The following is a 16842-nucleotide window of genomic DNA, read 5'->3' as shown; positions in this document are numbered from 1 at the left end:
CCCCAAGACCCTGGCCCTCCATGGGTGTGGAAGACTCACCAGAGCTGGACTAAGGCCCTTCCAGCACCTGCCTTTGGCCTGGCCCCGGCGTCCTGGCCTTCAGCCCCTGCTGCCCACTCAGGCTGGCCCTGCCTGGAGACAGGTGCCTCCCCTCCACCCCCACCTCCCTCATGTCTCCCCTTTCCTCTTGCCCCTCCCTGCTCCATACCTTGCTGCTGTGTCCAGGATCACTGGGGCCATTGCAGGTCCCTTCTCTGGTCTTTTCTGCAAACTTCAACCAGCATGGAGCTTTCTGAGAAACTCTGCACTTTGAAATAGTTTTGAACTTTCAGGTATGCTGCAAAAGTAGGACAGAGGTCTCTGCGTGCCCTTTCCCCAGACTCACCAGGGTTCATATTTTGTTCCATGTGTTTTACTATTTGCTCTCTCTCTATCTATGTATTTTTTTTCTGAGCCACTTGAGTTTAGGAAGCATGCCCCTTCACCCCATATATGTGGGCATTTCCTAGAAGCAGAGCAGGGGCCGCAGCCAGATGAGTTAACAGCAGCACGACATGCAGCCCGGATTCAGGTGGCCCGTCCTGGCCATGTACATGCAGCTGCTCACCTTTCAGGGACACAGTCCCATGAATGCCCCTCTGTTTTTTTTAATCTGGAATCAGTGCTCAGCTTCTTTGTGTGTCTTCACCTTGAATCCTGTGTGGTGTGTAGGCTGACTACGCTGCACACAGCCCACCTGAGACCTGAGGAACCTCTGCCTGTTCTTGAACAACCCCTCTCCAGTGCATTGGTGGTTTTGGTCTTCAAGAGGCAGAGGTTCCTCAGGGGTCTCAGGTGGGGTGCGCTTTGGCAGGAGTCCCACAGAATAAAGCTATGTATATCCAGAAGACATGATGTCCAAGGGTCCCATTGCTGGGATGTCAACCTTTATCACTTGGTCCAGGGGTGTCGTCCAGGTTTCTCCACTGGAAAGTTACCAGACCCCCATTGGAATTAGTGAGTGCCTGTGGGAGATGCTTGGGGCCCACGTGGGTCCCTTCCTCTTGACCTGTGTGGCCTCTGCACAGTTAGCACCCATCAATGATGTTTTAATTCCTTCTACTTTTATTAGTTGGCATGAGCTATAGAAAGAGCTTTTTTCTCTTCCTTCCCATTTATTAATTTTTCACTTATCTTGGTATAGATTCATGAAGTCCTATTTCCAGAATAAGTCATTAAAAAGTAAACCAACCAATAAAATTCTGGCTCTAATTTTATACAGAAACATTGAAAAAATAAGCAGAAACTCTCGGAACCAATTCTGTCAGAGCACCAGAAAGCAGCCGAAGGTTTACAGACATCACGCTAATGTCTAATGGAGAAAAATCCATTTTCAAAATGGTAAGAATATTTTAGAATTTTCACTCATCCTCGAACCACCCCTCCCCAGTGCATTGGTGGTTTTGGTCTTTAAGAAGCAGTCCATTCCTTCTCCACCTGAACTCAGAAAAAGGAGAGAAGGCTATACTTGCAAACACTGTGTACATCTCTCTGCCCTATTTGGTGGGTATCTGAAGGGTGGTGCATACACAGAGAAAAAACAGCAAAATGACAATGGTGATTCCACCCTTATCCATAATCACTTTAAGTATAAGATTAAAACTCTCCATTTTAATGCAGTAGTGCATGCCTGTAACCCCAGCTACTTGGGAGGTGAGAATGGGAAGATATCCTAAGCTCAGGAGTTTGAAAACATCCTGTGGCAAGAAAACATCTGTAAAAAAATAAAATAAAGTAAAATGCAGAGATTGGCAGAATTTTAAAACCCAGCATCTAACTGTATGCTGTCTATAAGAGACTCATTTTGGAATTAAGGATACAAACAGGTCAAAAGTGAAAAGATTAAAAAGCTATCTGATACAAATAGTAATCAAAAATGAGCTGGGTGGCTATACTAGCAGACAAAACAATTAAGAGACTTTACAAGGGACAAGAAAGACATTATATATTGATAAAAGAGTCAATTCAGGGTGGCACCTGTGGCTCAGTGAGTGGGGCGCTGGCCCCATATACCGAGGGTGGTGGGTTCAAACCCAGCCCCAGCCAAACTGCAACAAAATAATAGCCAGGTGTTGTGGTGGGCGCCTGTAGTCCCAGCTGCTTGGGAGGCTGAGGCAGGAGAATCGTGGAAGCCCAAGAGCTGGAGGTTGCTGTGAGTCCTGTGACATCATGGCACTCTACTGAGGGTGGTAAAGTAAGACTCTGTCTCTACAAAAAAAAAAAAAAAGAGTCAATTCAAGGGCAGCACCTGTGGCTTAGAGGGTAAGGTGCTGGTACCATATACCAAGGGTGGCAGGTTCAAACTGCAACAAAAGAAACAGCCAGGTGTTGTGATGGGCTCCTGTAGTCCCAGCTACTCAGGAGGCTGAGGCAAGAGAATTGCTTAAGCCCAGGAGTTGGAGGTTTCTGTGAGCTGTGACAGCATGGAATTCTACCAAGGGCAATAAAGTGAGACTCTGTCTCTAAAAAAAAAAAAAGAGTCAATTCAACAAGAAGATATAATAACCATAAACATATATATACCAAGCAACAAAGCCTCTGAATACATGAAGCAAACATTGGCAGAATTAAGAGATAGAAAATTCTATAGTAATAGTTGGAGACTTCAATTCCACATGTTCAATAATGGATAGAAAAACCAGACAGAAGATCAATAAGAAAATAGAGGACCCAAACAAGATATATGAGGTCTGACAATTAAGTTCAGGAACACATCCTAGAAAAAGTGCTACATACCTCATTGTTGAATATCACTGCCATCATCTTGGAAATACTGCCCTTGGGAAGCTCTGCACTGAGGCCAGTGTCTAGTCTACCCTTCAGAGCAATTTTAGAACTCTTTTTCTGGAATGGCCATCAGAGCTGTTGTCATATTACCCTTGACATTCTGAATGTCATCCAGATGTCTTCTTTCATGGAAAAGCAAATATTCAATGTGCTTGATACTAATATGAAGCCAGAGTAGACAATATAATACATGCCCACATAGGAGTAAAAGTCAATTCAATTTAAGTTGGGGGGAGGGGGATTTGAGAGATTGGTGTGCTCCCACTTAATGGGTGCAATGTAGGGATGTATGGTACACCTTTTGGGTGTGGGACACAACTACAAAATGGACTCTACCTAACACATTCAAATACTGTGACCTAGTTGTTTGTACCCTCACATTAACCTGAACTTATTAAAAATAATAATAATAAAAGAAAGGAAGAAAATACAGATATGAATAAAGCTGAAAAAAAGTATTCTTTCAATATTTCCTTTATCTTCAGGTAAAGAAAAATGTCACTGGGGCCCAGATCAGGTGAGTAGGGAGGGTGTTCCAACACATTTATTTGTTTACTGACTAAAAGTTCCCTCACAGGTGGTGCTGTGTGAGCTGGTGCACTGTTGTGATGCAAGAGCCATAAGCTGCTAGGCAAGGTTTTCAGCGAAGGTTTTCCTAACCACTTTTCTATTGATGTTTACTTCGTCTGCTGTGTTTCTCACAGTCAGCCAATGATTTTGATACATAATTTAATGAATTTTTGCAATGTTTTAATCAGTTATGCTCAGTACTGGCAGCCCTGACCTCTCTTCATCGTGACTCTGTCTTTCCCCTCAGAAAAGTATTTAATCCATTTGTACACTGCCATTTTCTTCATGGCATTATCCACATAAGCTTGGACTAACGAGTTCCTGACTTCACTACACACTTGCCAAGTTCAATATGAAGTTTATGAATGTTTGTTACTCTAATTCAAGCTCCATCACTCTTGTGACAAGACGCAAGAACACAAAACAATAATGAGCACCACTCAGCAAACACCCCACACATCAACAGGAACACAGCGGTGAGACACTGTGAGTGCATGGTGGCAAGTTCACAGACTTAATTATCAGACCTCATAACAGACCACTCCCCCTATCAATAGCAGAATACGCGTTTTTCTTAAATGCACATGGAACATTCTCTGGGATAAATGATATTATTAGGATAAAAAAAAAGTCACAATAAGTTTTAAAAGTTCAAAATCATATGAAGTATTTTTTTCCAACCAAAAAGCAACAAAGGCATAATCAGTCATAGAAGGAAACTAAAATCTACAAATATGCGGAAATTAAAGATCACATTCTTTTTTTAAGTTTTCTTGACAGTTTATTTTAGGTCATTTAAAAACAAAGTTAAAGACTATCTGGGGAAAATGCACAGAATGCATTCATTAAACAACTAGGACAATTAAATCACAATAAGGGAAATGTGCTCTCTGCAACTATGGAAATAACTTCTGTTGTCCTGAAGGCTCTTATACTTCCAAATGGAGAAATAATCATGACAATTAAAGCTGCCTCTTAATAATGTAATTCTACAGCAGCAACCAAGTTTTTCTGTTCTTTCTAGTAAGTCTGTTTCTATCTTCAAACTGTGCCTTGTTTTCTAAAAGATAAGATGCTAGACATTTGGTGGGATTGGCAGTCTTTTCTTCACAAGCACAGCAGGTCCTTGTAGTCAGATGGGCACAATGGTCTGATCTGGGCAGGCATGAGTTGACAAAGGCTATAGACCCAGTCCATTTTGATGACTTTTCTGCATTAATCTTCTCATTCCTCCTATGCTTTCATCATTGTCTATGAGACTGTACTCAGAGTGAGGATCTTCTGCAACATGCATCTATGCCTCCAGCATCTGCTCCAGTTCTGTGGCAGAACCCCCAAGTCACATCCCTCAGATACTAGCCCAGGCTCAAGCCATCAGAGCCCTTCCTATCACCACAAACTCCCCACAAGATCACACTCCTGAACAACACCAGCGGGTCAAAGAAGAAATCTCAGTGAAAGTTAGACCAGACTTAATACTAAATGCAAACAAAACCCAATACACTGAAATGTATGGGATTACAACATAAGCAAAGGCAGTGACAGGAGGGAAAATTGTGGCTGTGAATGCCCACATCAAAGCAGAAGAACTATCTCAAATCAAGTCTGACCACACACTTTAAAGAACTGGAAAAGAAGAGAAAATTAAACCCAAAGCTAGCAAAAGGGAGGAAATATTATGGGTACAGTAGAGATAAATAAAATAGAGAATGTAAAAAACGGAAACTAATAAAACCGAAAGTTGATTCTTTGAAAAAGATCCATAAAATTGAGAAATATTTAGACAGATTACCAAAATCAGAAACAAAAGGGACATTACTACTAATTTTACAGAAACAAGAATGATCATAAGAGAATACTATGAAAAATTATTTGCCAACAAATTTGATACCTTAGAATAAACACACAAATTCCTAAAAACCACATGACCTAACAAAACTGACACATAAAGAAACAGACAAACTGAATAGATATGGACCCACTCAGGATGGTGAGCTGATGATCCAAATCTTCCCAGCCAAGAAACCCCAGGATCTGACAGATTTACTGGTGAATTCTACCAAACACTTAAAGAAGAATTAAGACCAATATTTCTCAAATTCTTCAGAAAAACTGAAAAGGGAGTGCTTCCTAACCCATTCTATGAATTCAGCATTATCCTGACACCAAAGCCAGACAAACACTACATAAAGAATGATAACTAGAGACCAATATCCCTTATAAATACTAATACAAAAAAAATCAATGAAATACTGCTGAACTGTCAGCAGCATATTAAAAGGATTACATACCATGATCGACTAGGTTTTATTCCTGGGATGCCAGGGTGGTTTAAGATACAGAAAAAAAAAATTGGTGAAATACACCATATTAACAGAATGAAGAGAAAGAAAAAAAAAACATGATTGGTTGGGCAGCACCTGTGGCTCAAAGGGGTAGTGTGCCAGCCCCATATACTGGAGGTGGCAGGTTCAAATCCCAGCCCTGGCCAAAAAAATAAAATAAAATAAACCATGATTGGCATGTATCAAACTTCAACACCCTTTCATGATTAAAAAATAAGGTAAGTAAAATAGGAATAGGAGAAAACTACTACTTTTCATATATGTGTCCACATATGAAAAACCCACAGGTAACCTCATACTGAAAACCTTTCCTCTAAGATCAGAACAAGACAATGATGCTTTCACCAAGCATGATTCACCACTTTTATTCAGCATAGTGTTAGAAGTTCTAGCCAGAGCAATAAGGCAAGAAAAATAAATAAATGACACCCAAATTGCAAAGGATGAAGTATCATAGATAACATTATCTTATACATACTGGTAGAATTCCACCCAAGAACTGTTAAAGCTAATTAAAGGATTCATATATTACCATAAACTAGCAATAAATAATCAGAAAAGAAAATGCAGAAAACAATTCCATTTATGTAGCATCAAAAAGAATAAAATACTTAGAAATAAACTTAACCAAGGAGACAAAAACTCAAAAGTACGAAATATTGCTGAAAAAAACGTAAATGTTCATGTGTCTGAAGACTTGATAAGGTAACAATATTACCCGAAGGTATCTGGAGAGTCCATGCAATCTCCACTAAAATCCCAGTGATATATTTGTAGAAATAGAAAAATCCATGCTAAAATTCATATAGAATACCAAGGGACCCTGAATAGCCAATATATTCTTGAAAAAGAACAAAACTGGAGAACTTAACACTTCTTGATTTCAAGACTGAGCACAAAGCTCCAGGAATCAGAACACTGTGCTCCTTGCATAAGAACAGACATATAGACCGATGGGCTAGAGCAGAGAGCCCAGAAATAAACCCTGGCATATATGGTCAATTGATTTTTGACTTGTAAAAGACTTCATCAAGATGAAAACCTTTTATGCAGCAAAAGAGAGTGAAAAGACAAACACTGGTCAGAAGAAAATGCCTGCAAATCATGTACCTGGTAAGCGATTAATATCCAGAATATTTTAAAACTCCCCAAAGTCAACAACAAAAGCCCTAAACAACCCAACTCAAAAACAGACAAAGGGGCTGGGCATGGTGGCTCATACCTGTAATCCCCACACTCTGGGAAGCTGGGAAGAGTGGATCGCCTGAGCTCAGGAGTTCAAGACCAGCCTGAGCAAGAGTGAGACCCTGTCTCTACTAAAAATAGAAAACCTAGCCTAGCATTGTGGGAGATGCCTGTAGTCCTAGCTACTCAGGAGGCTGAGGCAAGAAGATCGCTTGAGCCTAGGAGTTTGAGGTTGCTGTGAGCTGTGACATCACAGCACTCTACCGAGGGTGACACAAGTAGACATTTTCCCAAGAAGACACACGAGTCAGCACGTGGGAGGATGCTCAGCTCAGGAAGTGCTAACAGGGACCACAGTGAGATGCCACCTTCCACCTGCCATGTGGCTGAAGAGCAGGAGAAACTGGAGCCTGCGCACTGTGGGTGGGGCTGTGCAATGTGGTGGCTCCTCACCCCGTGGCCCATCAACTCCACTCTCAGCCCCAGGAATTCTTCCACAAAGCGTCTGAAAGCAGGACAGGCTCAGACACTGCTTGCCCGTGTCCATGCAGCGTGGATCACAGCCACCAGACCAGGCTCCGCCAGCACATGAGGGCGTAGAGTAAAGTCCATCCCACAATGGGGCACGACTCAGCCTCCGAAAGGAAGGAAATTTTGATGCAGCTACGACGCGACGCAGATGGGCCCTGAGAATGCAACGCTGAGCAAACGAGCCTGAGCCTGACGCAGACAGAACTCGAACCCATGTGCCTCAGCTCCCCAAAGGGGTCAGGCCATGGAGACAGGGGGCAGACGGGTGCTAGTGCTTCACAGGGGCAGAGCTTCCGTTTGGGACCATGAGGAAGTTCTGGAGGTGGACGGAGGCAATGGTCACACAAAATGGGAATGTGCTCATGTCCTTTTATGAATACTATAAATGGCTAAAATAGTAGATTTCTAATCATATACCTTTTACCACAGTAAAAAAATAAGCCCTATTGTTTTCCTGCTTAAAATGCTCTAATTGGTACCTCTCAGAGCCCCGCACTTGCCTTGCTGCCCCCAGCCCCAGTGCCTGCTCTGCTTGGCACCTCGGGACCCCCCACTGGGCCGGGTGCACGCTGCCCCGGGGCCTTTGCCCACCTGCCCTGGTTTGCTTCTTTTCTACTCCCTGGAAGCTCTTACGCTGCCCAGGCAGGTTGAGCTGTGGGCCTGTATAGGGCAGGCCCCACCACACAGTGCAATGCCAGGACAGCTGGAGGGAGGGACGGAATAGGCAGAGAACTGGGTCTGTGTGAAGACCAGAAAAAGGCAGAGACACGGGGTGGGTCACAGTGTGCACACAGGGCAGGGGCTGTCCTGGGGCAGGGTCTTTGTGTTCTCACAGCCCAGGTGCAGGGTTGAAGAGGGGGCACAGTCTTCCTCACAGCTGGGGCATCTGTTGCTGGACAAGCCAGGAGTCTGGGCCCATGATGGCCACCCATCCACTCCTGTTTCTTCTGGACACCAGGTACCAGCCCCATGTCCAGATCCTATGAGACCCTGGGTATGTCAGGAGAGGGCAGGGTCTGGTGGATCACCACACATGGGCCGGGGGGGCCAGACCATCCTCCCTATGGGGCTCAAGCCTGCCCACAGTCCTCTAGTCATGCACTGAGCCCCTCAGTCCACCCTGGGAGTGTGGGCCAGCTCACTAAGACCCTGCCTCAGGAAGGGTGCCTCTGGAGAGCAGGAGGGAATAGGTCCTGGTCCCCAGCACAGTCCAGGGCCTGGCTCCAAGCAGGCCAGAGCCCAGCTGGGCCACGACCCCCTAGGGGCATGTCCTGAGCATTCTGGATGCTCTCTGGTGCCAAGTGTGGAGCTGTGCAGACGGCCAGCACTCAGTAAATGCTTGGGGGCCAATGGACCGCGGGGCTCTGTCCTCAATCCTGCACTGCTAAGGTGGAGGAAGAGGGCTGGGTGGGGGCCAGTAGTGTCAATGGCCTCTGGAGGGGTCTGGGGGTCCTTGGCAGTTCCTTTCTCTGGTCTGCCCATGGCCAGAGTGAGGGACAATGGATGGTCCCACCTAAGTCTGGGCCATCCCAGGCAAAGCCGCAGGGCAGTTTCTCAGCACAGAGCAGGCTGGCTGCACCCCACGCCCCGGGAGGCTGCGGACCAGCCCCCCTTCCTGGCAGGAACCACTGTACCCACCTCCCCTTCCCTCACCTTCTGTCTCCAGCGCCTTCAACTGTGAAGAGGCGAACTCTGCAAACAGGCTGAGCAAACAGGCCGGACTCCCCAGGCCACATCCGGGATGTCTCAATAGCCGCGACCCTGACAGGCCACGGTGGCGGCCAGCTCCGCCGCCTCGGGGGCCCTGCCGACCCAGCCCTGCTCTGCTTGGGAAGCACTTGGCAGTGGGTGTGGGTAGAGGCCACACCAGGCTTCAGCTACCCCCACTGGGTGGTGCTGAGGGCCAGGTGGACCAGCCCCGACTCCATCCAGACAAGAGGTGGCCTCTGAATGGGCCGGCCATGTTCAGGGTGGGCTGGGGACTGGGCACCACATCATTACTGAGCACCAGCTTTTTTTCCCAGCCTGTGCCTGGGGCAGTCAGGCAGGTGGCACAGAGTGGGTGGGCTGGGGGCTGTGGCTGTGCCCAGGCATACAGTGCAGAAGTACCACGCAAACTGTCCCTTGAAATCCCTACTCTCTTTGATGCTAGAAATGACACAGTGGCAGGAGGAGCTGGTGCAACCTGAGCACAGCCCCTGGCTGGGTCGTTAGCCGGGAGCAGGGTCAGTAGTGGCGCTGAGACCTGGGGGCCCTGCAGTGCAGGAGGGCCGGCTTCCACCACGGTATCCACTGAGCTCTCAGCCATGGGGAAGGGTGACATTTGGCAAACCATGTCAAAAACTTTTTGAAATTGTTGCTGTGGTAAAAAACACACAACATGGTTGGGTGTGGTGGCTGACGCTTCAGTCCCAGCACTCTGAGAGGCTGAAGGAGGAGGATCCCTGGAGCCCAGGAATTGGAGGCCGCAGTGATCTGTTACAGGGACACTGTACTCCAGCCTGGGCAACAGAGAGAGACTGTCTCAAAAAAACACAACATTTACCACCTAACCCATCTGATGTGTACGGCTCCGCGGAACATCTCAGTGCTGTGTGGCCATCACCACCCTGTCTCCAAAACTTTCTGCTCGTCCCAATCCGAAGCTCTGTCCCCATTCAACACCAGCTCCCCAGCCCCTCTGGACCCCTGGCACCCAGCTGCTGTCTATCTCTGTCTCTGTGGGTGTGACATCTCTGGGGCCTTCATGGAATGCCCTTTAGTGACAATCGCACCTCACTGAGCACTACTGGGGCCTGTATCAGAATCTGCTTCCTTTCCAAGGCAGAGGGAGTGAGGCCTTGCTGTGAGGGTTGCCTGCGTTTCACCCACCCAGCTCCAGGTTTCTGTGAGAATGGGGCTGTGAGCCTAGTCTGCAGACATGTGGGATCCCTGGGGCGGAGGGGGAAGGGCCGGGTCACAGGCTCTGCTCAGGGGGTCGCTCACAGTGGCCATGCCCTTCACACTCCTGCCAGCGGCCTACCCGCTCCAGGTTCCCCTCGTCCTCACCAGCCTCTTTTTTTTGTTTCTTGGGTAACGGCTGTCCTGGTGGGCGTGAGGTGCATCAAAGCTGTAGGGCTGGCTTTCTCTTTGCCACAGCAATTTCACTTTAAAGAATTTGTCCTCTGAGAGACAAATGCAGGCAGAGTCCAAGCCGGGGCTGCAGTGACAGGGGATTGTCATGGGTGATGGGGACACACACCTGCTGCCATGCAGCTGGCACTTCCCTGCTGGAGTCCACCTGGACGCTCTCAGGCAAACCTGCTAAGGGCTGGGCAAGAAGGAGCCAGAGCAGAAACATCTCACACGCACGTCAAGTGGGTGAAGAAGCATTTGGGACAGAGCGTCCTGCTCACTCAGAGGGTGCACGGTGGGGGATGGCACTGTGGGGATCTCCCCTGGGAATCCCTGCCAGGGTCCCCATCGTCATGTGTGCATGTCACCCCGTGCGGTCAGCTGAGAAGCCCAGGGAGGTCCAGACCCCAGGAGCGGCTGCTTCCTTTGCCCCAGCTCAGAAAAGACAAGGCCAGATCGGGATCAGGAGCACCACTACCACTTAGGCCTGTTTCTCTGGGTCTTGAACCTCCAAGGGGGAGGAGCTGGAGCCCTCCTGCTTAGTTGGGCAGTAGTCTCTGGGAATAGAGCCTCCTTCTGGAACCCCACATGACACAAAGACTGGTACCTGCCTTGACACATGGCCACTCACGACCCTGAGTCAGCAGTGCCCCAGGGCTGCCCACTGCCGGGCTGGGCAGTGGTCATTAGTGCTGGCACAGTGCGCCATGGCCCCCTACTCTGGAATGCAGCAATGAGCACCTCAGCTCAGCCCTCCAGGTCCCCTGGGCTGAGGTCCCCTCTTCAGCCCACACCCAGCCAGACACTCCCATGGCTTTGTCACTCAGGGTGGCGCCAGCACCACCTTCAGGCAGCAGGTTGGACGGCCCCCCCTTCTGACTGTCAGAGCTGTGGAGGTGGGGGGGGGTCATCCCGCAAACCCTTCCTCCTCCGGGCCTCCCTGCCACGGCCCCTCCCTAACAGCAAACATACGTGGTGACTCTGGGGTGAGTAGGGCCCTGCATGGCCCAGGGGCCGGCGCCAGGCCAAGGCTTCCTGCTACTTAAGCCGGAGGCCCCCAGGGGAGCTGGCACCCGCCACTCTCTCCTCGCCCGCCTGCCTAGTCAGCCCAGCATGGGCAGCAGGGGCATGTGCCGGGCGCTGGCCTGGGCTCTCACAGCCCTGCTCACAGCACGGCCGGCAGGTAAGGTCCCCGTCCATTCCTGACCACATTCACGGCAGGTCCCCCAGAGCATCTCAAATACCACGGCCCTGGCATCAGGCCTTCATCCACTTGGGGAAATGTGGTGTCAGCAGACACGGAGCCCAGCAAGACACGAAGAGAGCAAGGCCAGGCCCGGACCAGGGGTCCACACCTGACCACAGGGCAGGGCCCTGAGAAACCACAAGCCAGCCAAGGGGGCTGGGGCTAGGGTTTCTGTGGCCGAGGGAGGGAGCAGGGCCTCCCCCAGCACAGGCTCTGCAGGAGACGGTCCACCCTCTGGGGGGTGTCACAGCCAGCAGGGCAGCCCCCATAGGGCAGAGACAGTGCAATGCCTGCTGCACAGAGCCCCTGCCTGGGCCAAGGCTGACTCCACAGGGCTGTCCTGCCATTTCAGCCACTAGCCCTCTGGGTCATACCTGCCATGCCCTTCTTGTGGTGGTTTCTCTTGTCTGTTGTTCAGGAAGAGCTGGGAGTGCTAATACTTGCTGTCAAGAGTAAAGATGTGGCCCCAGAGGAGGTGTCCCTGCCCTGCCTCTGCTCAGGGTCTGGGCTGGGCTGCTGGGGCCTCAACTCTTCCCCTGGGGAAGGGAGGCTGTGGAGGAGGTCCCCAGAGCCCCTGCCACAAGCCCCATTCTTGGTCTCTATCAGTGGTGCTGGGGGCAGGACGCTAGACTGCTAGACTCATGGGTACAGCCGTGTCCCTGCACCTGGCTCCTCCAGGATGGTGGCCAGGGCTCTGTCCACCACGGGGGTTGCCTGGAGGTGTTGGCCCCACCTGGTCCTCCCACTTTGCTCTTGTTGGCTAACGGAGCCCTGGGCAGAGGGTCCTTTTGTCACAAGGAGACAGGTACTGTGGCCCCTGGGGACTTGGCCAGGCCCCCACAGAACAGCTTTACATCGGCATGGGACATGTGGGTTTGCGTCCAGGGTATACACACCCAGACTGAGGGGTGGTGGGGGGTTGGCAGTGGGCCTTTCTCTGGCCAGGTGATGGAGCCTGACTTGCCTGGCCCCAGGTGCAGGAGGTACCCATAGGAGCAGCTGGGAGGGGCTGCAGGGGCGGCGGGATGGGGTGGGAGGAGAAGCTGTGTCCTAGGAAATGCCGTCAATGGGGCATCCAGGAGTGGCCAGGAGAGCCAAATGGAGAGCCAAGCAGCCCAGGTGCCAGCTGTCCCAGATCTTAGCTGAGTAGGGGATGAAGCTGGCCGCCATAGGCTGGTGTCCCCCAGTCCCCCTGCGCCATAACAACACCAGCCCCCAACTCCTCACAAAGTGTAGGGGTCCAGGGTCACAGGAAGGCCTGGCCTTGCAGAGAGTGGCCTGGGGGGCCCAGGGGTAGAGCTGCCCTGAGCCTAGAACCTAGCCCAGTCAGGCTGTGGGCAAGGCTTTGCCCTAAGACCCTGGCCGCCCCCAGCACCAACCACCTGCTCAACCTAGCCACAGCCCTGCTTAGCCGTCCTGACCTGAGTCTGCAGCTGGCCCTACTCTCAGGCTTCTGCTAGGTCATGCCTGGAAGCTGCTGCGTCCTCCCCAACAAAGCCCATCTTTGTCCTTTTCTGAGGGACATGTGGGTAGGGCTGAACACTTCCCCACTTGAGGTAGCTGCTGTGATAGCTTTTCCCAATTCAATTTTCCTGGTTCCCCACCCTGGAGACATCTGCAGATGGTCCAGGCGGGGCACAGAGCTGTGAGGGCCTCACCTAGAGGCCATGCCAAGCTCCCTCCTGGAAGCTTCTATCCTGAGAGGCCTGGTTTTCTATCTGGTGCAGGTGGGGGTTGGACCCAGGAGGGATTGTCAGGGCTCAGGTCAAGCTGGTGCCTGTTGTGACAACACTGGTAGTGTTGTCACAGGTAGTGCCCAACAAGGGCTGTGGGCTCCTCACCTCTCCCACCCCTTCTCCTGCAGAGACCCAGGATGGTGCAGAGCTGAACTGGAGCAGTGCAGGGCCCACTGCGGACAGTGGTATGCAGCCCAGGCCTGGGTGGTGGTTTCCTGACAAGTCAGAAGGGGCTGGACACTGAGTGGGATGGGGATTCCACATGGCCTCAAGCCACACAAAGAATCCCAGGCCCCCTGTGGGGACAGCGTAGGCGTCCACGGGGACAGGGTGTCCACAGGGTACAAAGGTGCGCAGCAGAGACTCACACCTGCGTGCGCACACACTGCCTGTGCAGATGGAAATGCCCAGGGCGGGAAGGTCCAGCAGTGACCAAGGGAGAACAGGGTGGCTCTACCTCAGGCCAGCTCACTAGTCCTGAGCTCCCTGTGGTCCCAGAGTGGCCAGTGAGGGTGGGGCCTGGGAAGGGGTGCCCTGGGCTGGCCAGGGCCCCAGGTGACCCAGCCCTTACCTACAGCCCACCTGATGTCCTCGTCCACCAGGCACATGAGCTTTGTGCCCCCCATCACTGTCCTCCCGGGCAGCTATGGTAAGTGGACGCCAGCCCTGCCTGCCAGAGAGGGGGTGCTCACCAGGCCCAGGAGTGGAGGGCCAGACCTGGAAGTGAAGCTGGCACAGTGTGGGCCATCCAGGCAGGCAAGGCCTTGTGCCTTCCCTGTAGGCAGTTCTGTGGGCAGTTTCCCACCCAGTGTGGGGAGGGCAGCTAGGCGGGGCGCTGCCCACATAGACAGTGGCCAGTCACCACTGGCTTCCTCGCACCAAACGTGGGTGCCTTGGCCTGGCAGGTGTCTGGGCACGGGGCGGGAGTGTGTGAATCTGGCATCCAGCAAGGGCCCCTTCATGCCCCTCCCCACAGCCCTGCATGCGGCACACAACGGGCGTGTCTGCAGCACCTGGGGTGACTTCCACTATAAGACCTTCGATGGTGACGTCTTCCACTTCCCCGGCCTCTGCAACTACGTGTTCTCCGCGCACTGTGGGGCTGCCTATGAGGACTTCAACATCCAGGTGCGCCGTGGCCTGGTGGGCTCCAGGCCCACCATCATTCACATCGTGCTCAAGGCCCAGGGGCTGGTGCTGGAGATGGCCAATGGCTCTGTCCTTGTCGATGGACAGCGGTGAGCGAGCACTGCCAGGACCAGGCTGGGTCAGGGTCAGGGGTAGCGGAAGCTCTCTGGGTCCTGGCTGATGGCCCGGCCCAAGAAGAACCAGAACTTATTGCCCAGGGAGGAGCTGCCCTATAGCCGTGCCGGCCTCCTGGTGCAGAGGGGCAATGACTACATCTCCATCAGCCTTCGGCTGGGGCTGACCTTGCTGTGGAACAGAGAGGATGGAGCCCTGGTGAGGAAGCTCCCAGCCCCCAGCCCCTCCTAGCCTAACCAGAGATGCCCCTGTGTGGTTAAAACTGGCAGGGGCCGTGAGGCCCGGCGGGCAGAATCTGAGCTGGCGCTGCCCCTGCCCTGCCCTAGCTGGAGCTGGACCCCAAGTATGCCAACCAGACCTGTGGCCTGTGTGGGGACTTCAACGGCCTTCCAGCCTTCAATGAGTTCTACACCCACAGTGAGTGGTGCCCAGAGGCCCTGGTGGTGTTGGGGTCCCGCTATGGCTGGAGGGGTGGTGGTGCCCTGGTGGTCATGCTGGGTGCTTTCCTTCCGGCAGACACCAAGGTGACCCCTCTCCAGTTTGGAAACCTGCAGAAGCTGGATGGGCCCACAGAGCAGTGCCCAGACCCCCTACCCTCACCAGCCAACAACTGCACAGACAAGGTGAGTCCTGCTTCCAGGCACAGCTGAGGACAGAGGCACATCCCCAGGTGCCTAGCAAGACAGAGTCAGGTGGGCCAAGGGCAGTGCTGCAGGAGCCCTGGACCAGAAGCCCCTCCTGTGGGCTGGGAATGCCAGTGGCCCAGAAACTCCAGGACACCTGGACCTGCAGAATCCTGAGACTCAGACCTTGATGTGACTGACAGCAAAGCCCTGGGAGCTCCTTCCCCACATGCAGCCTATCAGGGCCCTGGGGAGGTGGATACTCCCCAACAGCCGGGGGCCCAAGGCTGGGTGGCTACCTCCCACCGCCCTCCTCTGAGCCACCTCCCAAGCTGGAATCTGCACCCTTCTTGGGTGCTCATGCCATGGGCAGGGGTGTCCTGGAGCCCTGAGGGTTTAGGCAGCCCCAGAGCTAAGTGGAGCCCACAGCCATAGCAGCAAGTTCACATGGTTGGGGAGGAGGATGGGTAGGTGAGTGGGGGCGAGGCTGGGGATAGGAGGAACCCTGCAGGGAAGAAAGAGGTGGCCATCCAGCTGTGCTCCCCAGGAGGGTATCTGCCACCGCGTCCTGTCTGGACTGGCCTTTGAGGAATGCCATGAGCTGGTGGATGCCTCTGTGTATGTGGACGCCTGTGCCCAGGACCTGTGCCGCTGCCCCTCCTGCCCATGTGCCACTTTCGCGGAGTACTCCCGCCAGTGTGCCCATGCAGGGGGCCAGCCGCAGAACTGGAGGGGTCCTGGCCTCTGCCGTGAGTGTCCCTGCCAAGGCCCGAGTCAGGGTCTGCTGGGGAGACAGGGCAGGGGCTGACCCTCAGGGCCACAGCCAGAGGGTGCACAGGGAGAGGTCACGTAAGGTGAGTGTGGGCAGGGGAGAGGACCCCCTCTCCTCACCTCAGACTCCACCCAGGACCATCGGGGGACTGGGGCAGGTAGGGCAGGGGCTATCCAAGACCAGGGGTGTCTGGGCCGTCCTGGGCCTGGGACTGCCTTCCAGAGACCCCAGAGTCATGTGGAAGGTAGGATGCAGGTGGCTCCAGCTATCCAGGCTGAGCCCTGGGAGCGGGTGTGGGGTCTGGCCACCGTGGGTCCAGCTCTGCCTCCTACTGCTGCAGCCCGGACTTGCCCCCTCAACATGGAGCACCAGGAGTGCGGCTCGCCCTGCATGGACACCTGCTCCAATCCCCAGCGCTCCCAGCTCTGCGAGGACCACTGTGTGGACGGCTGCTTCTGCCCCCCAGGCAGGTCCCTGCATGTGCCCTTTGTTCCCATTTCCACAGCTTTTGCCGTCCCCAGCACCCAGCCCTGGCCAAGAAACTAAGGATCCTCTCAAGAGTCCAGGCAGGGTGGACACTGACTGCCATGCCTGCCCATCCATGGAGGCAAACAGGGCAAATGCTGGGGAC

General features: G+C 52.6%; 1 protein-coding gene across 1 annotated transcript in view; it reads left to right on the top strand.

Moving 5' to 3' along the window:
- The first annotated feature begins 11698 nt into the window (after nt 1–11698).
- The window catches only part of MUC5B (mucin 5B, oligomeric mucus/gel-forming), a 34401-nt gene continuing 29257 nt past the window's right edge, over nt 11699–16842 (top strand). Inside the window, exons 1-9 of the mRNA XM_053561615.1 lie at nt 11699–11754; nt 13682–13738; nt 14131–14202; nt 14530–14791; nt 14900–15014; nt 15143–15233; nt 15333–15439; nt 15987–16188; nt 16552–16677. Coding sequence (XP_053417590.1) covers nt 11700–11754; nt 13682–13738; nt 14131–14202; nt 14530–14791; nt 14900–15014; nt 15143–15233; nt 15333–15439; nt 15987–16188; nt 16552–16677 — 1087 coding nt within the window. The 5' untranslated portion in view covers nt 11699. The remainder of the gene's footprint in view (nt 11755–13681; nt 13739–14130; nt 14203–14529; nt 14792–14899; nt 15015–15142; nt 15234–15332; nt 15440–15986; nt 16189–16551; nt 16678–16842) is intronic.

This window comes from Nycticebus coucang, chromosome 14 (assembly GCF_027406575.1).
Source record: "Nycticebus coucang isolate mNycCou1 chromosome 14, mNycCou1.pri, whole genome shotgun sequence".
Lineage (NCBI taxonomy): Eukaryota > Metazoa > Chordata > Mammalia > Primates > Lorisidae > Nycticebus > Nycticebus coucang.
Note: the sequence above shows the minus strand (reverse complement) of the source record. Positions and strands in the feature narration are given on the sequence as shown.